This window comes from Rhizophagus irregularis, chromosome 32 (genome assembly GCF_026210795.1).
Source record: "Rhizophagus irregularis chromosome 32, complete sequence".
Taxonomy (NCBI): Eukaryota; Fungi; Glomeromycota; class Glomeromycetes; order Glomerales; family Glomeraceae; genus Rhizophagus; species Rhizophagus irregularis.
In genome coordinates this window covers 2,119,400-2,144,213 of record NC_089460.1, presented here as the reverse complement: position 1 = coordinate 2,144,213, position 24,814 = coordinate 2,119,400, and the positions used below count along the sequence as shown (strand labels likewise).

Below are 24,814 nucleotides of genomic sequence, written 5' to 3'. Positions count from 1 at the left end.
AGCCAATTTACTATCAATTAATTTAAGGTAAGCAATATTTTCAAATTTACTATAGTTTTTATTCTTCTAATATCGCGATGAGCTTTTTATTCTATATTATTAATAATCTAGCTGAGCTGATTCTATTAATTTAATAATTATATTTCACATCAAAGTAATACTGCAGCATATACTTCACTTATTTGTATTTTTATGTTTTTTGATTTTTTTTATTTCGCAAAATTTCTAGTAAAAAAAATAGTATTATTCAAACTCTTTTTTCTGACCATTTTCAAGGGTGCTGAGCAATTTTAATTTTTGTGAAATCACATACTATGTTGTTGAGCACCAGTGTGTGTTTTAGTAAAGTCGATTTGGGTGAGGGTAAAGTAACGTAAATCCTAAGTTTCGTTATACCGGAACCTGATCATAAGTAAAATCTTGATTGGATTATCATAACGTATAATTAATTTACCCTCAATATAACGGAATTCTTGATATAACGGATTTTTGACAAATTTTACTAATGGAACGGATGGTTCCATTATATCGAATTGCACTGTATATTCCACATCAACAAATATCATTATGCATGAAAATCTGAAAAGCCTCATTCATATATTTAAACGTATAAACACATTTACAAGTATTTTTTCATTCTAGCTAAACTTTTAATTTAAACTAATAAATTGGTAATTTAACGATGAATATATATAGATGTCTAAATTGAAATAATGCAGTTTGATAATTGTAATGATTAAAATATAAAGAAATTAAGTATTCGATTAGTTCCTCTTCATTCTTGAAATTTATCAAGCTGAATATGAGTAAGAAAACGAACCAAATCAGTATACTTGTTTTCTATAAAAAAGATAACTAAAAAATTTTTGCGAAAACTGATTACCTGTAAAGTTAATGTTTTACTGCTGTTCACCTCTTGATCTCGATAGATTCCAACTAAAGCTTGTGCCTTTTCATACAAAGTACTTTTAAGAGAGATGACGATAAATTGGAAGGTGTCAGAGGCGTGTTCTCGAATGTAATTGGCAATTTTACCAACGTTAGTATTATCCAATGCAGCATCTACCTCATCAAGTACAAAGAAAGGTGATGGCTGGTAACTATGAATAGCGAAAAGTAATGCTAATGCTGCCATAGTTTTTTCACCGCCAGACAATTGTTCCATATCTCTAAAACGTTTCATTGGAGGCATAGCATGATATTTGACTCCATCTAAATATGGTTCCTATAACATAAAAAAAGATATTATATTTCTCAATATGTATTTAATAAAAACAACTTATCAAAATAATTTATTCATTCATGTTATTCATATTTACCTCATTGTCTTCTAAACTGAGGTATGCTGTACCGCCCAAAGGAAAACTGCGACTTTTTGTCAGATCTTTATATATTCGATCGATGTTTTTCTCAATATGATCATAAGCTGCGCGGAATCGTTTGCATCTGTTTAGAAGATTAAGTATATTTGTAAAAATATTCAAACGTTCACATTTCCATTTTAATTAAAATAAAAAAAAAAGTAACCTTTTTTGCTTGACATTATTAAACCTATCCTTTGCTGTTTTAGCTTCTCTCCTTGCGCTATCAAATTCCTTTTCTGTGTCATGCAAACGTTGTTCTATACCGTCCAAACTTATGATTAACATAATAAACTTTAGTAAACAATTTTAATTATGTATTATGTAACATATAATAAAATATAAACATAATTGAAAATATTTACCGTTCAATGGCTTTTAAAATAGGAGCTATTTCTTCCATTTTTGCAGATTTCTCATCAAGTTTCTTTTCAAACTCATTTGCAATTTCAATCCCGTCATTCTAAATTAAACAAGAAAATTTAAGATTTAAGAATAATTTAATAAATGAAATAATTTTTTTTTTCCTTCTATTAACCTCCTTAAGATCATCAGTCAATGAACTATAATCAACTTGAACATTCCAACCAGAACTTGTTGCCGTAGAACTAGGTCCAGCTCTATTTGACGATAAAACGTCATCTTCATCTATATCCATCTCATCATCGTCTTGGAACCGCTATAATAACGATTATTATTAAATAATGAAATCATTAAGAATAAACTGGTCATGAAATCGAAATCAAACCATACCGAGTCTTTTATTGGTATATCATCAAGTGATCCTCTTTCAAGAGGTAAATGGATTTCTTCCAATTTACATTTACGGAATATAGAAAATTGATCTGCTTCTAACTTCTCTATATCCGATTCCTTTAATTAATAAGCGATAAACTATCATTAAAACATCACAACAGAATGTAATAATAAATAATCCTATAGATATTAATTTTAAAAAATACCTTGTTTACAATTTCTTTCATCATTCGTTCAATCTCTTTTGTTATTTGGGATAACTTCCTCTTTGCCACATTAACAGCATCGGTTTTCTCGTCAAAAGATTCCTTTATTTCATTTAATGCATTCTGTGCTTCAGCAATTTGATCAGAAATAAGCTTTTTATCCCTCAATAATTGTTCTTTTTCTTGTCCGAGTTGAGTCAACCTCTCAGTATCATTTTTTATCGCTGCTTCGAGTTTATTTAGCCGATCTTCTGCTTCTTTCCTTTGCTCTGATTCGAACTTCAATCTTAAAAAACACATCAATACCCACGTAATTTAATAATAATGATAGTAAGAAACAATAATAATACGTACTGATTTTGAAGCCTTGATTTTAAAGTTGTAAATTTCAATCTCTTCTCGGCCATTTCTTGCGCCAACTGAAGTTGACGCTGTTCATATTCACGAATATTAGCAACTTGAATTTTCGCACAGAAGTCCTCAAAAATGGTATCTTCAATACTATGTATTGTATTTTCTAACTGTGTAATTTGATTTTCAAAATTTGTTAAATCTGAATGAGCCTAAAAGTAAAATTAGAACATAAATACTTAGTAGGCGATATTCGTCAAAGTTTGAACTTTAATAGATAAATTTTCCATAAATACCTTTCTCCATCTTGGCTGTAATTCATTAGTTTCACTAGCGATAAAATTTAATTCGCTATTTATTGATTCGAGCTTACGTGTGATAACACTCTAATCAAATATTAGTTTTTATTATTGTTATTATTTTGAATAATCAATCTGAGTTGATTTGGGAATTTTTTTTTTTTACCAATTCTTCCTGGGAAAATTTCAGCCTAGACTCTAGTCCAGATATTTCGCTCTTCTTTTGTTCTTCAAAATTTCCCCTTCGTTTAGATTTGCTCAAGTTATTCAATTTGGATAAAAGATCATCTCTCTGACGTCTTAATTCTATAAAATATTATAAGTTGGCTTATATTTATAAAATTGAAAAAAAGTAGTCATTTATTTTACCATCAATATTGTCAGCGCGTCTCTTTTCTGCTACTCTTTTTGCGCCGGTTAAAATATCATCGCTATGCCCGCCAGTAACCAAACCACTCTTATGGATAATCGTACCATCAAGTGTAACAGCTTATTTAAAAATTATTATTCAAAACGTAAGTTATCATAAACCATAAGCTAGTAAAGAAAAATAACTTTAAAGTTTACCTTTAACCTGCTGATTTTTTTCATAGCAGATGTATTTAGCTATCTCCAAAGTATCACAAACCAGAGTATTTCCACAAGCATATTGAAATGCTCTTTCTAGCTTATCATTATAAGTAATGACATCAATCGCCAATCTAGCCCCTTTCATGAAGCTACGATATTTGTCATTTATTGGTTTAACTACAATTGTGTCGAGAGGAATAAATGTAGCATGACCAAGACGTTGTTCACGTATATACTATTATAGTTATTAATTTGTTGATTAATAAAAGTGCTTTTTTAAGTAAATAATACGAAATTACAATAAAGTACCTGTATACATTCAATAGCGGTTTTCTGTTGATCAACAATGATAGCATCCATATTTCTCCCAAGAATTATTGATACTGGTACAGCATATTTACGTTGACTAGGGGTGAATAAATCTAGAAGACGTCCGTGAACACCTGAAAAGACCCTCTTCAAACTCTCTAAACATTCCTTCATCTTTTGTTCTCGTTCCGATTCCCTTTGGTCTACACTGGCTACCGTAAGTTTGTTAAGTGTTTCTTGTAATTCTCGATTATATTGAGTTTCTTGTTGACTAAATAATTAAATAAATTCTTAATTAAATAAAGTACAATAAACCCATTTTTTTTTCAACAATAAAATATTAATTTTGTAATCTTATAATATACTTTATAGAATTCCTTTCGGCAACAGCGGCTTCAAGTTCTTTCCTGGCAGCTTCAAGGTCCGCATTTAATTGCGTCACATATGAACCAACCTGATACAGTTTTAAAAAAATAAATAACTAAAAAAAAAGGAACGCAAAATTGAAAAAAATTTCATAAGATTACCTTTTCTTTTTGATCAGAAACCGCCAGTTTCTCTTCCTCTAATTGTTTACGGCGTCTATCTAAATCTTCCATTTTTTCTTTTAATCGATGAGTAGATTCGCGACATGTTTTTTCTTGTCGTCTAACATTTACTAGTCGTTGTTTTTCATTAACAGTTTTCTTATTTGCCGCTTCTCTCCTAGTAATTCAATAAATTATAGGTTGAGTAATTATAGAAGAATATTAAAATCCAATGTTGAACACCAAATACCCATCGTACAGAAACTGTACTTTCTACTATATTCAGCCATATCTTCAGCATTAAGTCTTTTATTACTGCCACCTCCAGCTCGTAAAGAAGCTGTGTATAATAATAAATCAGTATAATTGTAATATTTAATAAGAGCTCTAAAATATCAAATATCATACCTTCATATTGCTCTGCAGATCTAGTTATTTTGTCTAATTCTGATTGTAATTCTACAACATGATTCGTCTAAATAAATATATACATAAATATTTTTTAAAAGAAATAATGTTAATTATGAAAGACAAAATATAGTAAAGAAACTACGTGAATAAATGTAATGCATTTTATGATTTATTAGTTTCCTTACTTGACGATCGAAATCCTTTCGAACTCTTTCAGCATCTTGCTCATACTGACTCAACTTCCTTTTGGAATGAAATATTTTCTCCTCAACAGTAAGTAAAGCCGGACGCTAAATAAAAACTATATTATATAGATTCCTTTGTCTATTGCTATAAATTTCAACGTCATAAAAAAATTTGTAAAATAACCTTTTCTTCCAATTCTTTTTCTTTGGATTTAATAACACCTTCCATTTGAAAATATTCTTTATGAACTTTTGATTGTTCCAATCTGGCTTCCTTTAATTCTGAATCAAATTTTTTCTGCAAAAATTAAATAGAAAGTGTTAGTCAAATATTTGAACATACAAATATTATAATTAAATTATACCTGTTCTCTTTGTCTTCTTCTTATGACATCGTTATGCTCATCAATCTCTCCCTTGTACCCTTGTATATTCTGTTGGATATGAAATAATTTCCAGAGAAGATAATCGACTAAAATTTGGGTCTAAATATATTATAAAGTCAGGTATTGGTAGAGAAAAGAAAACAAATTAGCAAATTGATAGAAAACAGCTATACTCTTTCAGCCTGTAATTTCTCAAACTGTTGCGCTTGGGCTTTCTGTCTTTGATATTCTTGTATCTCCGAATTAATTCCACGTTTTTTGTTAAAATTAAACGCGGAATTCTCTGTTGCTCGTTCTTGCTGAACTTTTAATTGCTCATATTCGGCTTTCAATTCCAATGATCTGGAAAATAAAAAAAAAATTATCAAGAGTTTTTAATATAAAGTCAAGCCTATTAAATGAATATGTAATTTATATAATTACCCGCTGATTTGTTCAATCAATCTAGTTAGATCTTTAGGAGATTGAGATGCGATAGCTTCAACATCACCCTGGTTAATTGGAGCAACATTTGGTTAACTTTTAAATATCAACATGGTATTCGACAAATAGATTTATTACCAAAATGTAATACCTGGAAAACTAAAAAGTTTCGCGCTTTTACCAATATATTTTGTTGTTCCAAAGTAGAATTATACTTCGCATATGTAACAGGTTTATTATTTATTTTATATTCACTTGCGCCAGATGTTGTTATACTTATATATTGAAAATTTTTATTAAATATAATTATATTAAATAAATAATAATTCTATATTTGTGAATACCTTCTTGTAAATTTAATTTCATTTCCATTATCATCTTTATATACGGCCATGACCCAAGCTCGCTTTGGATTATTGGTACGTCCTTCAATAGCCATTCCATCAGTGACCTCTTCGTCATCATCTTGCATAGCTCGACCTCGATAGATCAAATCTTTAAGCTGAGATGATCGTAATTGAGCAGATTTTATTCCAAGAACAAAGGAAATAGCATCCATAAGATTTGATTTTCCTAATTAAACAATGTACAAAAAGTACAATTAAAACAAAGTTCAAATTAGCGAAAGAACCGCTTATTTTAAATAGGCCATACAATAATAAAAAAAGTGAATTAAAAAATAATTCATTTTCCAAAATATGCTCGCGCCCATATTTAAGAAGTGTTTAACTGCTTAAAGAAAACTCGTCATGATTTTTTTATAAACCTACTATACCTGCTCCATTAGGACCAATTACCGATGTAAAATTATGAAAAGGCCCAATAGTCTGCAGTCCTTTGTACGATTTGAAGTTTTCGAGTTCAAGTCGATCAAGCCGACCCATTTTAAAGGACTTTATAAGCCGGAGCTATAAATCTAGTGAGAGTACCCTTTTGAAGCAACTTATAAAAAAAAGGTTTCTTAAGAATTAGAACTTCTGTCTATGAAACTTAAATTCTTGAAATATGGGACAGAATTACGTAGAATTACGCGTGCTTAAACGACTAAATTTGTGCAGTCTAATTTTAGGTTCTAACTCGCATCTCATTGGGTAAATTTTGTGACGTCAACCCTGCGATAAAACATAAGTATTTCACAAGATCTAAAAAAATTTGCTCCCCCTCTTACAATTTAATTTTGCAGAGTAAAAAAGGTAAGTGAATTTTATTCGATCTTATCCATCCTCATTAAATAAATCCGTTAAACCATTTCCTTTATGCTTAATAACGATTATTGCTTATAGGCATACCATGGCCCTTCCTGCTGACATCTATAACGAAACTTCACAAGGCATTCGTTTATTCAACAAATGGACCTACGAAGATGTTGAAGTCAAAGATATATCCTTGACAGATTATATTCAAATTCGAAACCCAGTATATTTATCACATACTGCTGGTCGCTTTTCCACAAAAAGGTTTAGGAAAGCTCAGGTATAGGCACAAAATTTTAAATTTATAATTGTGGTAGATTATTCGATTATCAATAATTTAAAATGAGACCTCATATAATTGATTACATATTCTTTCGTTTAATTAGTGCCCTGTCGTCGAACGATTAACAAACTCACTTATGATGCACGGTCGTAATAATGGCAAAAAACTAATGGCAGTTAGGATTGTAAAACACGCATTTGAGATCATTCATCTGCTAACTGATCAAAATCCTATTCAAGTTTTAGTTGATGCCATTATTAATACTGGTCCACGTGAAGATTCAACCCGCATTGGTAGTGCTGGAACTGTAAGAAGACAAGCAGTTGATGTGTCCCCTCTTCGTCGAGTAAATCAAGCTATCGCACTATTAACAACTGGAGTATGTCTCATATATATATTATATATATATTTTTAACAATCTCATTACTAATTGATAAAAAAAATATCATAGACACGCGAATCGGCATTCAGAAATGTTAAGAGTATTGCAGAATGCTTGGCCGATGAACTTATTAATGCTGCTAGTTTGTATCTTATTTGTGTAATGTTGAAATTTCGTGAAAAATATTTATTAATCATTTTATATTTTAGAGGGAAGTTCCAATTCGTATGCCATTAAAAAGAAAGACGAACTTGGTGAGTGAAACGTTTATTCATGATAACTATATTTCACAAGTTTATTAACCGTTTTTCTTTATTTACAGAACGTGTCGCTAAATCTAATCGTTAAAAGATGTTAATCCGTATTTTTATTCTCATCAAATCATTTAGAAAAGTAATCAGAGTAATGTTATTATTTTAATAAAAGTTTTCTTTTTTTATCTATAACTAAAAGAATAATAGATATTATTTACATGTAAATATCCAGTCCCAATTTACACCAAAGTTCTTTATATGATTACTTGTAAATTACAATTCATTTTATTGATTAAAAATAAATATTTCATATTTCGTATAGTTAGGCAAGCAAGCTACAAGAATAATATACAAGCGTACCCATAAGTTTTGTTTTTACAATTTAGCTTTTATCGGACCCGAACTATCCCATTTTCTCGCAATCAATTTAATAATATTTTTACTTGATACACATTCTGTTTCCATGGTCTAAAAAATTGTATTAATTAAATTTTTTTTTTTTAATATAAAAGCAATAATTAACAAAAACATACCGAAATAAAAGGTTCAAAAGAATTGATATAAAAGAAATTTTCGTCGGGTTCTAAAGGCGGAAAAGTTTGATTTGGCAAGAGTTTAGGATAACTTTTCCATACTTTACGAAAAGTCCAAGAACGACTGATATAAAGTCTATCAAGCATCTCGTCAGATAATTCTTGATGTGAAAATAACTTATTAATAGTTTCTCCATTTGGAAGTCGCAATTTTCCTGCAAAAGATAAAAATTCACATTTTCCGCTGTTAGTTGTTACAATCTGTTCGGGAATATCTTCAATTTTGGAACGACCAAAATAGGCTGGATTAACGTGTCCTGTGACTAAAGTAACGTGAAGTGTCACATATGGGATCTTCTTAATTTTAAGATTCATATTTTCAAATTCAATTCCAGTAAATTGCTGTAAAATTATTTAGTTAGCAATTTCTAAAAATTATATGAATATCAAAAAAAAAGGAAATGGAAAAAAAAATATTAAAAAAAAAGTTTACAATAGGAGCGGCCAGAATAATTGCATCATACTCTTCAGAAGAACCATCTTTCGATTTTACAACGTATTTTACGTTGTTGATGCCATCAGGCGATGGCAATTTCGTTACTTTAACTACTCTTGTATCCAATTTCAAATTAGCACCAGAAAACTCGACGAATTTTTCAAATAATTGAAAATTTCCGCCTTTAATGCTTTTCGCTCCTTGGGGCGCTAAACTAATAAAGGCACCTAGTGCGTGTAATTCCGCTAGATTCTGTCCATAATTAACGCGAGTCATTGGTTCAACAAAGTGCTGAAGATAGAGCTGGTTGATTTTTTCTAACTCGGAAAAATAATACTGAGCTGTGAATTTTAGTTCTTTGTTTAATTGAAGCCGTTCTGACTCTGAATCTATACTAGTATAAGGTTCATCAAATTTATACTCTTCTAAGAATTTTCCGACAATTTCTTTTACTAGGTTTTGAACCTTTAAATTAAACAAAAACAAAAGTGAAATTATATTCACGTGATTAAAATTTTTTTACGGATTCATACTTTTTTAGGAGCCAATCCATATTTCCACAAAATTCTTAAAGTGTCCCAATATGGATTAGAAGATTGTTCAAAGACGAATTCTTCGCCATTCCATCTATTGAAATCAAAGAATTAGATCTGCTTTAATTTGATATGAATGATCTCTGTGTTCACTTACATTCCCGTTTTCGAATCTTCCATTTCTTCTCCATAATTTATAAATTCTAACCCAAATTTCTTCGAATTTTCTACTATATGATAATTAACATCAACAAAAATAGATGCTCCCAACTCGATAGGGATGGTTATACCATCGCGTTCAAAATTAATAATTTCAGTACGTCCACCAATGCGTGACGATTGTTCATAAACTGTAGTATCGACTTTAACAGAAGAATTCACAAAAGCATTTGAAATCCAATAGGCAGCTGAAGAACCTCCGGCACCAGCACCTATCAAAACATTAATAATAAAGTAAATATTAATAATTTAATTATAATTATAAATATAAATGTGAATGCGACTTTCAATAAGTACTTGCCAATTATTGCAAGTTTTTTGACTTGTTGATTTTGCTGAGGTACCTCAAAGTGAGCAACTTGTATTGTGAAGATCAAGTTAATATAAAAGGCAAATACTAAGTAAAAAATGAATACCCAACGCAAGTTTCCCGAGTGCCTCATTATGTTAAGTTGAAAGAAAGTGAAAGGTTTTAGATGAATGAAGCAGTGTTGTCCTATAAAAATATGTCATGATATATCTAAACTACTACCCCGGTCTAAAGTTTAATAGCTATATTTATAATCGTGTAACGACGTTTAAGATGAATATGGTATATTAATCTAATGTCTCGGAAATAGCAAACCATAATTAAAATTCTCCTTTTTTGTTAATTTTGAATTTACGTGTGCAAAACAGGAAAGTATGCTTTCTTCTTTTTCTTCTTAAGAAGATATAAATTCGATTCTTAAATTTTATTATATGATTCTATATTAAATAAGTAAAATAACGAATGCTAAATGAATGATAGACCTTTTTATTAAATATTATATAATTTTGTAATCCTCCTACTTTTCAAATCTTAAAGGGAAGGGAGAAATTTACATTAAAAAATCATTAATTTCAAATATAATACTATTGACTATTTTTGAGAAGAAGAATAATGCTTCATAATATGATTAGTAATTTGTTTCTTTGTGATCAAGTCATCACACTTAATACAACATTTTAATAATAAATTATAAGTTTCTAAATCAGGATATACGGGAGGATATTCTTTAGACATTTGATGTCTTAAAACATCCAAACAATAAGTTGATTCTCGTATATTTTGCGAAGAAGCTTTAATAAACGTTTTGTAAAAATTTAAATTACGATGATATCCAGATAAAAACATATCAAACCAAATATGTCTCATTTCACTAAAAGAATGTATACATCCATATAATTCCAGTAACGTTAACATTGATTTTTGATTATGCTTTGCTTTATGAATTTTAATTAAATTATTTATATGTTTGATTTTCTCTTTGATCTTTAATCTTATAGGTTTAAAATCTATGTCGGTAAATCGTTCATATTTTGGAATACATGAATCTAGTAATGTTTGAAATATCTCTATATTATTCATATCATATCCAAAAGATTTCATCATATTAAATATTCCTAAAGTATTTTCTATACGTTGTAAAGTTTGTTTAGACGAATTATATTCTGGTGAATTAGCATGACCTTCCAATAATATTTTAAATGTCTCAAATGTTGGTTCAATTCCATCACCTTTCATCTCATAAATCATATTTAATGCTTCATTTAAAGGAAATTCTTGATGATTAATTTGATTGGACAATATATGAAATCTAATCGTTAATTCAAAATGATCTTTATTATATTTTGAATTTGATAATTTCACTTCATTTAATAATTTCTTCCAGGAAACGTAAAATGAACTTTGTGTAAAATTATCTTTCGTTAAGTAATTTAAAGGATTATTCATGTTTTCTTTTGATGTTATCAAAGATGTATTTTTTTTAATTTGTTCTTCAAGATTTTTAATCCGAAAAGAAATTTCCTTATGTAAAGCTTGAACATAAGCCTTCATCAAAATTGTAGAGAAATTGAATTGCCAACTTTTTTGTTGTGATGATTCTGATTGTTCGTGTATAGTAATAAATTTAAAATATTTATTTATTAAATATTCGGCTTCTTGATAAACTCCCAAATCAGCATAATAAGATAATAAAATATAAAGAGGTTCTCTAGATGGTATATAATTATATTGTAAAATAAGTTTATCTAAATTTTTTATTGCAAGATCCACTAAAGATTTTCTTGATAATGCCCAAATAAGTTCAGAATAAATTGTTGGAGTCATTACAGTTTGTTCTAGTGATTGGATTTTTTGTAATATCTCATCGAATTTTTTACAGGGTCCGGGATAAGTCCCTAATGCCTACACAACAAAAAAGAAAGCAAAAAAGATGATTTTAAGAAATTATAATATATTGAGAAAGAATAACACTATACTCTATACTCTAGACTTACTCGAATAATTAATCGCCAAGTTTCTTCTGTGAAATTATGATAATTTGGATTAGAATTTAAGAATATTTCACTTAATTCTTTTACTTCCTTAAAATAATTTAGGTCGCTTGTTGAATATAATTTATGTGAAGTTGTTAAAGAACGAAATATAGAATTCCACATATCCAAATCAAGTTTTATGTTCAAATTTTTGTAAGCAATTTTTGATGATTTAATAAATGGTATTTGCCCATTCACGATAGATTTTAATACATGTAATGAAAGAAAATGATCAGAAGATACTTCAACAACATCTAATAGGTATTTATATGTCTCTTTTGTAGGTGAAATAGAAGATTTTGTTGTATCATTATAAATTTGGGAGAATATTTCTAAAGCACTATTTAAATCTGATGCTTTATGACACATTTGAAGTAATATATGATAAATTTCTAATGTTGGTAAAATGTTCTTTTCTTTTAAATCGATAAATTCTTTGGTAACAGCTTCAAGATTATTAGTATCTAGAAAATTCTTCATGCGCTCAAGATGTATTTGTGCTTTATCTACTTGTGATGTTATTTCTGGTGTTGTTGAAATATCGTGAAGTAGAAGTATGTTATTTGCAGCCGAATTCAGAATATGTTCATGAGTTGAATATGATGAAGCTAATAATAAAGAAATATGGAACATAAGAATATTTCAATTTGCCAAGTATATAAAAATTTAATCATTCTTTACTCTTTATAGAAATATAGTTATCGTTACCAAAAGCTCTTGAATTGGATAAAATTCGAAATAATGAATTATTTTGAACATTATATTTTTGAAAAATAAAATATTGAGTTATTATATTATGAGAATGATATTTAGTTAAAGGAGAACGTATTACTTTTAGACATGTTGAGGCAAAGCGAGTTTGAAAAACCATTATTTATAAATCAAATATTTCTATTATATTATATATCTAAAAAGTATAATTCACCGCTCCCTTTGTATTAATAAATAAAAAAAAAAATTATTGATTATCAAATTTTTTTCCTGTGATCTGAATAGTTAGCACGTAAGATTCATTACGTGCATAACGTTACGAATACTGCGGTAAAAAAAAAAATTATATAATTGGACATTTAGCGAGATATTTTCTTATTTCAAACTTTTTTACGATGGAAAGGCTTCAACGACTTTTCGGAGCGGCTGCCGCCAGTCACCAACCTGGCATGGATACTCCAACCGTGGACAACGCGGAAATGGTTTATATTTCTTCTTTAGCTTTGCTTAAGGTAAACAACCATAAAATTTGGACAAACAAAAAGCAGATCAAAATGCTTTGAGTCCGGTTTATTATTTGATTATCGTTTGTGATTATAAAAAACTTTGGTTTGCTCGGACATAATTTATCCATATTCAAGCGAGCAAGAATGCTAGTATTTTATTACACTAATCACAATATACATACTAATCATTTGTTTTTAATTCGATTGATTGAAAGATGCTAAAGCACGGTTAGTATCTGTTCCGAAGTATTATTACGTATTATTTAATATAAATTCATATTTTTTTTTTAATGATTTATATACAGGACGTGCCGGTGTGCCCATGGAAGTTATGGGTTTGATGCTTGGTGAATTTGTGGATGATTATACTGTACGTGTAATTGACGTATTTGCTATGCCTCAAAGTGGTACAGGTGTCTCCGTGGAAGCAGTTGATCCAGTTTTCCAGACAAAAATGTTGGACATGCTGAAGCAGACCGGACGGTACGAATTATTAGATACTAGATTCATGTGATCTGACATTAACAAACAAATTTTCGTGTTATAGGCCTGAAATGGTAGTTGGCTGGTATCATTCTCATCCTGGATTTGGATGTTGGTTATCTAGTGTAGATATAAACACGCAACAGAGTTTTGAGGCATTGAATCAAAGAGCAGTGGCTGTTGTTGTTGATCCTATACAGTCTGTTAAAGGCAAAGTGGTTATTGATGCTTTTCGTTTGATCAATCCACAAATGCTTATGCTTGGACAAGAGCCACGTCAAACTACATCCAATATCGGCCATCTTAATAAACCAAGTATTCAAGTATGATTAGTTTATTTTTAAATAATTATCTTAATTATATACTTTTTAACTTTATTACTTTTATTTTAGGCTTTGATCCATGGATTGAATCGTCACTATTATTCGATTGCAATTAATTATCGAAAGAATGAATTGGAACAGAAAATGTTGCTCAATCTACATAAGAAAAATTGGACTCACGGACTAACATTGACAAACTTTACGGAACATACCGAAATTAATGAAAAAGGAGTCAATGTAATTTCTCTTTTTTTCTTGTTTTTGTAGAAAACTGTCCATGAATTAAAACTTATTCTTAATTTTTCTTTTTAGTCAATGCTTACATTGGCAGAATCCTACAACAAATCGGTACAAGAGGAATCAACTATGACACCTGAACAATTAAAAACTCGACATGTCGGAAAACAAGATCCCAAACGTCATTTGGAGGAAAGTGTGGAAGAAACTATGTCTAATAATATAGTAATGGCACTAGGAACTATGATTGATTCAGTTAGTTTCGTAGACACCAACCAAAAAAAATAAAAAAGCAGGAATTGCTACACACTTACAAAATTGTTGGATTATAAATTTTATAACCATATTTATTAGCAGTTAGTTATCAGCTTTACTTGTACTTACTTATTTTAGACATTTATTACATTTATCATACATCTATAGTACATTTATTTAATTAAATCTACGATGTTAGCTTTAATTAATAACTCCTATCCAGTGTTAATTTGTTTATATAATTCGGTTTCACATATTCAATAAAACAGGGTAAATCCATAGATCTTGGTTCGAACAATGCAATGTCATAAATCTTGTTGGATTAATATTCTATTTCAAATTCAAATTTATATAATAATATTTGTTCCTATTTGCAGTTGCGTATATTATTGCATATTTTTAGGTAGTATATAATATAAATGCATGCCACCAAATTTGTGAAAAAATACAAAATTTCCTTAATAATTCCAATTCACCAAATCTTTTATGGTAAATAACGAATGTATTACATGTAGATCTCTGTGTTTAATCCGATATTTGACACATGATTTTCTCATGAAGCAGTGATAAATTTTTTTCCATTAGACCCATATAGGCGCATACACTTGGAATATTTCCCCTATAAAAAATCTCACCCTCCTTCCTACAAATCAATAACACATGGCTGAAAGCATAATTTATGAAGATACTCCCTTCGCTGAGTATCTTGCAGGTATGCAAGTTTTTCTTGTCAATAAAGCTCCTTTTTTTAAAAAAAGGTATCTCTAAACCTCAAATCATTTTTTGTTTATGTAGAGATCGGTAGTAAAGAAGAGCTAATAAAGCAACCTGAGATATTTGAACTTGAAAGGCAATTTTCACAACATAGCGAAGCTGAAATGAATTTTATCGCTCGACTTACGTGTGATACTATCGAGTATCTTAAGGTTTTCATCGGTTTCTAAGTTTCTTATTCCTATATTAACACGTTCATTCGTTAATAACAATCTTATTTGATAATTTTGTAGGAAGCTTTTTCAACAGCTTTGCCAATACAAGAAGAAAATCAGTTCGAAGAACGCTTTAAATACCTATTATGTACATCACACCTTTTAAATGATACATTGTCGATTTACTTCTATGACAGTAAAAAACCTAGTATAACAGAACTTAGGGAATCCGGATTATATGCTGGTGGACTTTCGCGACGAAATTTTGAAGTTCTTTTTAGTGCAGTAATCGGGTTGACAATTGTATTCTTGACATGGTTGATACATGATGCAGAAGCCAAAGATTTTAGAACAACAATGATTCGATTACCTGCTGCATTCCTTTTGGCTATGTTCGCTTCCTTTTTCTTATACCGTCGCATGGTAACTATTAATGTTTATTAATCTTAAAATTAAATTTAATTAATTTGATCGATCATATCATTATTTAATTAAATTTAGCGACGAAAAGCTGTCAAGACGTTATATGATTCCGCATTACATTACATGGAAACACTTGTATATAATTGCCAAAATCTCGATTTAAAGATCAATAAAGCGTTAATTATGATTCAAGAGATTGAGTTAGTATCTCGTGGTTATAGATTGTATCCTTTTTATATTATATTGATCAATTAGATGATATATGTTACTTTGTCTATGTTTTCGTTGTAATTTTATCTTTAACGTTATATCAGATCAATGCCATTGTCTCCAATTTCTCGTATAGAACAAAATTCAAACAATCGACGTTGTCTTGCACTTCGGGAAACTGTATATAATATACTTCAAGAAGCTTTTTTGACCTATCATAATGCTATAGTTGTTATGAAACCAGAAATTTCAAACCATAATTTAAATATTATGTATAACATGTATAATATCGTTCCGTGTAATGAAGATGATGAATGGATTAAGGAAGAAGAGAATGATACACATTCTTTGGAGAATTTGAAATTATGTTTTCAGAAAATGCACACGAAACGTAGAGAATGTCTTTGTCATTTCCTTGCACTGGATGTAATGACACCCGGAAGAGATTCTCATCGAAGAGATTATGAAAGCCATTGGGCAGCAGTTAATAATCACTTAAATAATTTGAGTGTGGTTACTGGACTTTTCTTGGATAGGGTTATTGTTGCTTCGGCTAGCGAATTATGTATATATTTCTCCTTATTTGTTTTTTTTATTCTTTAATTGGAATTATTTAATTAATTAATTCTTACATTTCTTCAGACACAATACCATCATCTAAACAAGATTTTATGTCTCAACCATCTCCTGCTATCATTACCAATAAGAAACTTAAGTCTTATCTTCATCGTCTTGCATGTATAGAACAGCATATTCGTGGTATTCAAGCTAAATTATATATTTGTAATGAGGATGCTCGCAAATTCTACGAAACTGAAGGTAAAATTTTGGATATAATATTCTATCATATGCTTAACGTTAACATAATATATAATGCTATTATTAGGAGCGTCGAATGAAAATGAAAAAGAATGCCTAATGAATCAATACGAATCTATAAGCAAAGATTTTACTTATATTTTCCAGGAATGGGAAGAGGGAAAGAGAGTATTGAAGGAAATGACGGACCCGATACCAAGAGATCCAGATTCTATTGGGCCACATCAGTCTTCAGTTGAAAATGTTGAAATTCCAAATAATAACAATGAACCTATAGAAAATAGTTCCGAGAAACCTCTCATTGATTGGACACAAACGGATGAACCATTAGATGTACCTGCACAAGTATTCGAAGCAGAGGCTGAACCAGAAGTTATAAAAAAGGTAATTATTTGCTTATATTATTAGTTCTTTAGTATCTTGTATTAATATATGTGTAATTCTTTTTAGAAGTTAACGAGAGAAGAAAGGATTACCATTCAAAAAGCCAAGAGAACACAAGAGGTACGAATTATATTACATATTTTTTTATTTAACCGCAATCTAATATATGTAATAATTCTATATTAGGAGAAGGCAAAGTCTGTACGTCAGGATTCTGAACGTATGGTACATGAGTTGAAAGATGTATTAGTACGGCGGAAGCCCATGAATTATGAAAGTGAGATGTTAAAGTCCTCTTCAGAAGAACCAGAACGAATACAATTGCATGGTTCTCGTGTTGCTGTTGCAACAAATTAAACATAACAATGTTATATAAACATGTTATTTAAAATTAATTATATAAAAATTTAGTAATATAATTATTTTATTACAATACATTTTATTTATAGACAATATTTAAATACGGTAGTTTTATCTACAGTATAGCCGTCAATTATTTAATGACACCTTAAAAAACATCCCCTTAGATAAGGGAGATTTTTTGTCTCTTCATACAATATTGTATGATTACTATTTTTTTTTCCCATAACACATAACACAAATAGTAATTAGCACACTAATTATTATCAATAAAATCTTTTTTTTTGAATTTGTAAATTCTCATCTCTAAAAATTAAACAACGATTTTTTAATAGATTTAATAGAAAAAAAAATAAGTTTTATTAGAATTTAAATAAAAATTTTTATGTTTTTTTATTTTGAATGATATTATTGTAACTTATAATTAGATCAGGTTTTTGATCATATTGTGAAATGGGTACCAATTTATCCTTCAATATTTGAGAATCTAACGCTAGCGCGACTGTTAAAAATTTGGTTATTACAACTCTTGTAGTAATAAAAGAGAAAACGGATGTATTTTGTTTACAATACTTACTCGTTTTTGGTGTTGGTTTATTTTGGTAAATTTGTTGACATTTGGTTAAATATTTATCATAATAACTATAATAAAAGTGAGACGATTTAGTATTTTACATAAAATAATACTTAATGCAAGTAGAAAATTACCCTTTTCCATGACCTAATCTATTTCCTTGATAATCGAATGCTAAACCTATATATAAATAACATCAATTAATATCAATTAAATATTTTTTAGGAAGATTCTTATAATATTGATTTACCTGGCATTATTATCAGATCTAATTCATCGGCTAAATATAATTTTTTTATTTTTTAATATTAGATAAAAAAAATCAAATTTTTAAAAACTAGAGTCTGATTGTATTACCTATTTTCCTTATTTCATTATGATCTGGTTCAGGTATATTCCACCGATTTACAGGTAATGATAAGTAATCTTTATAAGAAAAAAGTTTTACCATTTCCATTTCATCATTATTCCATCTCGGTACATAACATGTCTTTTCTACAATAGTAATTTTTAGATAAAACAGTCTAAAAGCCAAAAAAACTAATTAAAGAGAAAATAAAATAAAGACCTCGTTCAAATATATCTTTAATTATTTGTTTTGTAGAACTTTCACCTTTTGGCATGCTAATATATATGCTAATATGATTACTTGTTAAATATTCTTCTGAATTAATGAGTTTTTCTGTTACAATACTACCTATGGTTTTAAAAAAAAATATCAGAATAATTCTTTGTCCAACTATCAAAACCTTAATTGGATTATAATTATCCATAATAAAATTAACTAAATACATACTTTCATGTTCTATTACTTCTAGTGGAATTTGATTTAATAACATGCGCATTTCCTTCCTCAAAGCGTTCTTCATAGACCTTAATGATTGATTCATATTGTTAATTTTTAAAAGATTAATCAGCTTAAATTTTCAGTTTTATGTATGAATTTTTAGAGGAATTTTTAGAGGAAATCTCGGATTATTGATTGGGTGCCAGTTTAAATCAATACAAATCGGTGATCTAACTGGCCCATAACAAAAATTTGATCAATAAAAAAAAAATTCTTATGAAATTTACAATACAAATAAAAATTGTGGGAACAAATTCTTTTATACTCATTATTTTACCAATAAATAGAAAAAATTAGCTTAATAATCACATATTGTGGAAAAATTTGAATTATTGCAATATTAAAAAAAAAAGGTTTTTCCTAATATATTTGTTATTATATTAGTGTAGCTTCACTGTTAATTAAAGCAATTAACAATGAAACACTTAGTTGCGGTGATGAAAATAACCGGTTCATATCACCTTTTAAATGACTCTTGGGCATCAGTGATAAATAAATTAAATAAATTATCGAAAAATTATTAGAACCTTTGAAGCTGAATAATAGATGATTTTTTCTTTTCAAATCCCTCTTATGATTTTCAAATAAAGCGACTTTACCAAATTCTAACTATTCAATTAAGTCTAATTAATTATCTGTTTACCAGTACGCTTATTAGATAAACATAAGTATAAGCATTTGATTATACAAAAAATGAAATGATATGACAATCTTCCAGAACATATTACTCCTTCCCATCAAATTCCAATAAATTCTCGTCAATATCCAAATTACATACCGGAATCATCTACAAATACTGATAATGCCAAATGCTTCAGTAAATACTCAAATAATTATGTGTAGTCAAATTATTACATGAACTTCCTTTCGTGCATATTAATTTTTTGTTTATAAAAATTATCTTTGCGCACTTCTTCCTCCCCTTATCTTGGTCTAATGTGATATGATATCGTAGATCAATAACCGATCTGGTAAATTCTTCGATTGCGACAAGTTTTTTGTTCGTACATCGATTGTGAATGCTCTGATCGAATATTGAGCTTCACCTTTGTCAAGTGAATCCAAGACAATGTTTGTAAATAATCCCCACAATCTCATTAAGTTATTCTTCCACACCGTTTCTTGGGAAAAGGCAGCAGTCGCGTTTCTTTCTAATCCCGATCATAATTGGCCTGTATCTTTTTTTTGGAGCTATGACTGACGCGTACTGCTTGCCTATAGTTACAACATACTTCTATTGTCTTTTGTTTTATTTTTCAAGATACATTCGCTGCTATTGGACAACAGCATTTTAGAATTGTTACCCTTCGCCAACTGAACCAGGTGCTGACATAGCTTTCCTCTGTTAGTTTGCATTTCTTTCTCTGTTCTTGGCATATTCTTGCTCATTTTTTTGGAGCAAGAGTTCAGGATTTAGTTCCAAATATGAACTACTTTTTTTATCCCTTTTTAGTATTTTGATATCGATAATCTGCGGTTTGCTTAAAATGCCGCAGTTGTGTAACCAAATTTTTTTTTTTTTTTTTTTAAAATAAAAAAAAAATTAAAAATCAATCAGATTAGTCTTTTTTTTATATCCATCCGTTTAAAAGTAAAGGAACGGTATTTTATTTCATTATGGTAAAGTATTTAAAATTAATTTATGAAGGATTATCGAATCAATTTGTTAAGAGAAATTTGAGAAAAAGCACAAGTTAACCTTAGGGCATCTTTGTTGCAAATACATGCAAAGTTTTTATTCTTCTATGAATGTCTTACATTCACGGAAGATGAAAATAAAAACTTGTATTAGAGCAAACATATAATAAACCAACAAAAAAAAAGCTTGTATGACTAATTCAAGTGTTTTTTTTTATTTATTGTTTGCTCAATGACCCCACTTTTACATGATAATTCGGTATTTTATTCGAATCTCATGTAATGTAGCCGCCTAAGAATAAGCCTAAACAGAAAAAAGTAGCACCTGCTCCTTATCCTGTTAAGAAAAAGGATACAGGAAAGTCTACTAAAAACCCATTATTTGAGAAAAGACCAAGAAACTTTGGGATTGGTGAGTGATCTAATTCTTTGATTGGTGGAAAGATAATTTATAATTTTTTTTTCAAAGGAATTAATGTGAAATAGTGATATTAAAAAATTTAATATATCTCAACCACTTATCTTAATCTTTCGGTTATCTTACATTTCATGTTATATAGGTCAAGATATTCAACCTAAAAGAGATTTAACCCGCTTCGTTAAGTGGCCCAAGTATGTTCGTCTTCAAAGACAAAAAAGGATTCTTAACCAACGTCTTAAAGTTCCACCGGCAATTAATCAATTCACCAAATCCCTTGACAAGACCACTGCAACTAATGCGTTTAAACTTCTTCACAAATATCGTCCTGAAACCAAAGTCGAAAAAAAAGAACGTCTTCAACTTATAGCAAAAAGTAAGGCTGATGGTGGAAAATATGAACCTAAAAAACCTTATGTAATCAAATATGGTATCAATCATATTACCGCGTTGGTTGAAGCCAAAAAAGCCAAATTAGTATTAATCGCTCATGATGTTGATCCAATTGAAATTGTTATATGGTTACCGGCTTTATGTAAAAAAATGCAAGTTCCATATGCTATTATTAATGGAAAAGCTAGATTAGGAGCCGTAGTTCATAAAAAAACCGCTACCGCTTTAGCTTTTGCTGATATTAAAGATGAAGATAAAAGTGCATTCGGTAATTTAATTAATTCTATCAAGATTAATTATAATGAAAAATATGAAGAACATAAGAAGCAATGGGGTGGTGGTATTATGGGTGTTAAATCTCAAGCTATGATGAGAAAACGTGAAAAGGCTGCTGGTAGAGAAATAAAAGCCGTTTAATTTTGATTTTTCTTTATTTACGTTAATAAATTATTAATATTCTTATGTTAATAAAATAAAAGTTCCGGATCGCTTTATTTTTTCATTTATGAATTATATTATGCGCAGTAAAATAGAAATTTTTTTGTGATATTTACATTTACATTTACAAAGTGATATTTACATCTACAAAGTAATCATCCACTAAAAAAACTAATTGATTTTTGGACTAGTGTGAACCGTAATCTAAAAGGCTTACTCTTTTTTAATGCCTATAATTAATTTGGTCTAGATCATCATCCTTCTGACTGATTAAATTTCTTCCGGGAAGTAAATTTGATATTTCACGGACAATCTTCTAATATTTACGGAATTGATGAAACTTTTTACTAATCCGAATTTCATAAAACTTTTGTACTATAATATATATGTTACATACCATTTCATCCAGATATAGAACGAGAAAGCGGAGAAAGCGGGAATTTTCACTTATATAATCACAAGCAAATTTCCCATATTTAGATGTGATTTTTATCCAGTTAGCAAGACGGATGAGTTGAGAGATTTTTTTTTTCAAGTTGAAGCGAGAATAAAATGACATCACTTTTTAATTTAGAAATAAAAATTGAACGAGTTTCTTTGTTGTAAGATGTAGATACGACTAGATAATCATGTGAAAATACTGAACATATCGGGATTCGCCGCAACGGCCAGGAGTGACATTTCTAGTTGCAATTATTTACTTTAATAAAGAAAGTGCGTTTTTGGTGGAATCGGGAATCAGATAAAGTAAAATTGGGTTGTTATCCTTGTAAGACAACACTTTATATTTAGATAAATTAATTTTTCACACGCCCTTACGATTAAATAATCTGGTAGTAAGTCACTGCAAGTTCATTGAAGTGGCTCAGTTGAAATTAGCGTTAGGTGCGGACAAGTCTAAACGCGATAGTAACATTTTTAACCTAAAGTAATTTAATAAGCAAATTATTTAAATATCAACCCTAAAGATAGGATGATAATAAAGAGTGGATTTATGGATTATTGAATTGTTAGCAGTGCCGAACTTATGACTAAGTTTGGCACAAATGTTTTGTTGATGACTACCTAACGAAGATTATCCCCCATAATATGTTGTGTGACAAGGGACAGCACGTGTTTGTGACATCTTCTTTAATTGTGATTTCTCGTTCATCTCACAAAATCTAAGGGGAAAGATGACATGAAATTTTGACAAAAGTTTAATGATTTTCAAACTCGACTTTTTATTATTCTGTACACCTGGCAACGAGACACCAAAACAATCAGATCACAAGTAAAAGATTCGTGTGACATGCTATTATCGATACTTGATTATATCATTTGTTAATACAGTATATCATAGTCTTCTCACCTGCTTGCAGTTCTTTTCCCTTTAAACACCAAATGCAATAAGATACTTCATTAAGACGATAAGTTACAAGAAGCGTGTAAAAGCAAAATATTTATCTTGTATTTCCCCTTAAACCTTGCAACCTTTAGGTGTTTGCATTTTCAAAATTTCTTTTGTTAAATAAATAATAAAAAAGCGAAGGACCTCTGAAAAAAATATATATATTTTATATATATATACACACGTATTTGGTAAAATTTTTTAACAGTTAAAAAATGGGTCTTACTTATCGTACGTATTTGAATGGTAACCGCATTTTTGGATGCAGTAAATGCCGAACTCACTTATCCACGACCGACAGTATTATTTCAAAGGTTATATTATATTTTAATAATAATACTTGCTGTTGAAATCACTTTTGAGAATTTCGAAATAATAAGTGATTCTTTATTCGCTATAGCAATTTCAAGGTCAACATGGGCGTGCTTATCTCTTTGAGACTGTGTAGGTTCCCATTTATTATTAAGCTTGTAGTTATTCTATGCATATTTTAAACCCTGGTTTTTTTATAAAAAACTTTTTCCCTTCAGAGTTAATGTTGAGGAAGGACCTTCCGAAGACCGCCATATGACTACTGGTTTACATACTGTTAAGGATATCCATTGTTCCCGCTGTCGATCTGTGCTGGGATGGAAATACGTATGCATTATCGCTTAATGTATTATTGATTTCGTTGAATTCTTTGATTCGTTTATTTATATATTTTCTCGAATTTTATTATATAGGAAAGAGCGTATGAGCAGAATCAACGTTACAAAGAAGGAAAATATATTCTGGAGAAGCAACTACTCACCGATGTCAATTGATGAATAAAGTTAAATAAGTGTTATTTTACAAACAGCTATTTTGATTAACAAAAGAAATACTATGACTTTACATTAATTCAAGTAATTTATGCTCTCTAACTTGGATAACCTTAACCTTTGGCCTACTGTGAAATAGTTTATACCCAACCCCTTATTTTTGTTATATCTCTTCTTGTGCATATATGCTAATTTCCCCATTTTTTCCTTTAATTCCAATTAATTAGATGAACTGATCAGTCGGTTTTTTTTTTTTACTTTCCTCCTTTTTGTTATGTATACTGTATTCTAAGTAGTTAATATAAATTTTATTGATTTTTTGTTTACATTCCCTTTATAATATGGGCCTTGGGTTCGGTTAGAAAAGGCTGAGAGCTTTTAAGTTTGTTTATACGCTTTATTAACTATACTTATTTTGTTATATATATATATGTATATATATATATATTTTTTTTTTTTTTTTTTGCTAATTTCGTTTGGTTTTTTTTTGTATTATTTCAAAGTTAGGAAAATCAAACATACAATATTCAAGCTTTCACCCTGCGATTTTTTAAATAAACAATTTTTTTCTTTTTTTTAAAAAAAACTCTTTTTATTCCTTTTAACAACCAATGCTAAATTTTTATGGGCTGCTGAATTCATAACAAATTTCA

At 29.2% G+C, this 24,814-nt stretch overlaps 9 protein-coding genes across 11 annotated transcripts; 5 read left to right on the top strand and 4 right to left on the bottom strand.

Moving 5' to 3' along the window:
• Positions 1–775: 775 nt before the first annotated feature.
• On the bottom strand, positions 776–6,668 carry OCT59_023260 (uncharacterized protein; the record flags this gene model as incomplete). Its single annotated transcript, XM_066131933.1, has 26 exons — positions 776–796; positions 884–1,225; positions 1,320–1,446; positions 1,528–1,635; positions 1,727–1,824; positions 1,900–2,040; positions 2,115–2,234; positions 2,324–2,609; positions 2,678–2,886; positions 2,971–3,060; positions 3,140–3,279; positions 3,343–3,462; positions 3,541–3,778; positions 3,853–4,123; positions 4,218–4,306; positions 4,380–4,557; positions 4,650–4,719; positions 4,788–4,854; positions 4,976–5,080; positions 5,160–5,273; positions 5,341–5,460; positions 5,535–5,703; positions 5,785–5,852; positions 5,936–6,059; positions 6,129–6,357; positions 6,560–6,668. The coding sequence occupies 26 exons, from the start codon at positions 6,666–6,668 to the stop codon at positions 776–778; spliced, it is 3,753 nt and encodes a 1,250-aa protein (XP_066006647.1).
• Positions 6,669–6,938: 270 nt separating this feature from the next.
• On the top strand, positions 6,939–8,240 carry OCT59_023259 (40S ribosomal protein uS7). Its single transcript, XM_025309034.2, has 6 exons — positions 6,939–6,977; positions 7,068–7,257; positions 7,364–7,639; positions 7,712–7,784; positions 7,852–7,896; positions 7,965–8,240. The coding sequence occupies exons 2-6, from the start codon at positions 7,075–7,077 to the stop codon at positions 7,988–7,990; spliced, it is 603 nt and encodes a 200-aa protein (XP_025186499.1). The 5' UTR covers positions 6,939–6,977; positions 7,068–7,074; the 3' UTR covers positions 7,991–8,240.
• On the bottom strand, positions 8,139–10,162 carry OCT59_023258 (uncharacterized protein). Of its 2 annotated transcripts, XM_025313783.2 has the most exons (6): positions 9,979–10,162; positions 9,616–9,889; positions 9,459–9,552; positions 8,923–9,390; positions 8,430–8,831; positions 8,139–8,364 (listed from the first exon to the last, which is right to left on the bottom strand). In XM_025313783.2, the coding sequence occupies exons 1-6, from the start codon at positions 10,118–10,120 to the stop codon at positions 8,272–8,274; spliced, it is 1,473 nt and encodes a 490-aa protein (XP_025186500.2). In that variant the 5' UTR covers positions 10,121–10,162; the 3' UTR covers positions 8,139–8,271. The 2 variants fall into 2 exon arrangements, with proteins under 2 accessions (XP_025186500.2, XP_066006646.1); XM_066131932.1 differs by having other exon boundaries at positions 8,430–9,390.
• A 416-nt stretch (positions 10,163–10,578) lies between these two features.
• OCT59_023257 (uncharacterized protein) lies at positions 10,579–12,967 on the bottom strand (the record flags this gene model as incomplete). Its single annotated transcript, XM_025313786.2, has 3 exons — positions 12,729–12,967; positions 11,982–12,628; positions 10,579–11,889 (listed from the first exon to the last, which is right to left on the bottom strand). The coding sequence occupies exons 1-3, from the start codon at positions 12,889–12,891 to the stop codon at positions 10,579–10,581; spliced, it is 2,121 nt and encodes a 706-aa protein (XP_025186503.2). The 5' UTR covers positions 12,892–12,967.
• A 91-nt stretch (positions 12,968–13,058) lies between these two features.
• OCT59_023256 lies at positions 13,059–14,830 on the top strand. 2 transcript variants are annotated; one of them, XM_025313787.2, is made up of 6 exons: positions 13,059–13,243; positions 13,453–13,465; positions 13,543–13,720; positions 13,785–14,043; positions 14,113–14,280; positions 14,356–14,830. In XM_025313787.2, the coding sequence occupies exons 1-6, from the start codon at positions 13,127–13,129 to the stop codon at positions 14,566–14,568; spliced, it is 948 nt and encodes a 315-aa protein (XP_025186504.1). In that variant the 5' UTR covers positions 13,059–13,126; the 3' UTR covers positions 14,569–14,830. The 2 variants fall into 2 exon arrangements, with proteins under 2 accessions (XP_025186504.1, XP_066006645.1); XM_066131931.1 differs by having other exon boundaries at positions 13,059–13,465.
• Positions 14,831–15,195: 365 nt separating this feature from the next.
• On the top strand, positions 15,196–17,657 carry OCT59_023255 (uncharacterized protein; the record flags this gene model as incomplete). The annotated part of the gene is made up of 9 exons (XM_025313788.2): positions 15,196–15,247; positions 15,331–15,461; positions 15,543–15,887; positions 15,966–16,111; positions 16,202–16,662; positions 16,740–16,916; positions 16,984–17,300; positions 17,367–17,420; positions 17,487–17,657. The coding sequence occupies 9 exons, from the start codon at positions 15,196–15,198 to the stop codon at positions 17,655–17,657; spliced, it is 1,854 nt and encodes a 617-aa protein (XP_025186505.1).
• A 386-nt stretch (positions 17,658–18,043) lies between these two features.
• OCT59_023254 (uncharacterized protein) lies at positions 18,044–19,124 on the bottom strand (the record flags this gene model as incomplete). The annotated part of the gene is made up of 7 exons (XM_025324367.1): positions 18,044–18,162; positions 18,238–18,302; positions 18,369–18,414; positions 18,485–18,514; positions 18,592–18,729; positions 18,803–18,931; positions 19,031–19,124. The coding sequence occupies 7 exons, from the start codon at positions 19,122–19,124 to the stop codon at positions 18,044–18,046; spliced, it is 621 nt and encodes a 206-aa protein (XP_025186506.1).
• A 1,503-nt stretch (positions 19,125–20,627) lies between these two features.
• OCT59_023253 (60S ribosomal protein L7A) lies at positions 20,628–22,082 on the top strand. The gene is made up of 3 exons (XM_066131930.1): positions 20,628–20,701; positions 21,008–21,131; positions 21,280–22,082. Exons 1-3 carry the CDS (start codon positions 20,699–20,701, stop codon positions 21,945–21,947), a joined length of 795 nt encoding a protein of 264 aa, XP_066006644.1. The 5' UTR covers positions 20,628–20,698; the 3' UTR covers positions 21,948–22,082.
• A 1,216-nt stretch (positions 22,083–23,298) lies between these two features.
• On the top strand, positions 23,299–24,217 carry OCT59_023252 (uncharacterized protein). The gene is made up of 4 exons (XM_025313789.2): positions 23,299–23,672; positions 23,759–23,802; positions 23,889–23,997; positions 24,084–24,217. The coding sequence occupies exons 1-4, from the start codon at positions 23,574–23,576 to the stop codon at positions 24,162–24,164; spliced, it is 333 nt and encodes a 110-aa protein (XP_025186508.1). The 5' UTR covers positions 23,299–23,573; the 3' UTR covers positions 24,165–24,217.
• The last annotated feature ends 597 nt before the right edge of the window (positions 24,218–24,814 follow it).

Bases quoted from the DNA above. Each gene is read 5' to 3' on its own strand.
- OCT59_023259 (XM_025309034.2), top strand. From the start codon at position 7,075: ATGGCCCTTCCTGCTGACATCTATAACGAAACTTCACAAGGCATTCGT. The intron at 7,640-7,711 runs GTATGTCTCATA...AAAATATCATAG, and splicing joins TCGCACTATTAACAACTGGA to ACACGCGAATCGGCATTCAG. The intron at 7,897-7,964 runs GTGAGTGAAACG...CTTTATTTACAG, and splicing joins TAAAAAGAAAGACGAACTTG to AACGTGTCGCTAAATCTAAT.
- OCT59_023258 (XM_025313783.2), bottom strand. From the start codon at position 10,120: ATGAGGCACTCGGGAAACTTGCGTTGGGTATTCATTTTTTACTTAGTA. The intron at 9,553-9,615 runs GTAAGTGAACAC...TGATTTCAATAG, and splicing joins GAAGATTCGAAAACGGGAAT to ATGGAATGGCGAAGAATTCG. The intron at 9,391-9,458 runs GTATGAATCCGT...TTTAATTTAAAG, and splicing joins ATGGATTGGCTCCTAAAAAA to GTTCAAAACCTAGTAAAAGA.
- OCT59_023256 (XM_025313787.2), top strand. From the start codon at position 13,127: ATGGAAAGGCTTCAACGACTTTTCGGAGCGGCTGCCGCCAGTCACCAA. The intron at 13,721-13,784 runs GTACGAATTATT...TTCGTGTTATAG, and splicing joins ATGCTGAAGCAGACCGGACG to GCCTGAAATGGTAGTTGGCT. The intron at 14,044-14,112 runs GTATGATTAGTT...CTTTTATTTTAG, and splicing joins TTAATAAACCAAGTATTCAA to GCTTTGATCCATGGATTGAA.
- OCT59_023253 (XM_066131930.1), top strand. The intron at 21,132-21,279 runs GTGAGTGATCTA...CATGTTATATAG, and splicing joins ACCAAGAAACTTTGGGATTG to GTCAAGATATTCAACCTAAA.
- OCT59_023252 (XM_025313789.2), top strand. From the start codon at position 23,574: ATGGGTCTTACTTATCGTACGTATTTGAATGGTAACCGCATTTTTGGA. The intron at 23,673-23,758 runs GTTATATTATAT...TATTCGCTATAG, and splicing joins CCGACAGTATTATTTCAAAG to CAATTTCAAGGTCAACATGG. The intron at 23,998-24,083 runs GTATGCATTATC...TTTATTATATAG, and splicing joins CTGTGCTGGGATGGAAATAC to GAAAGAGCGTATGAGCAGAA.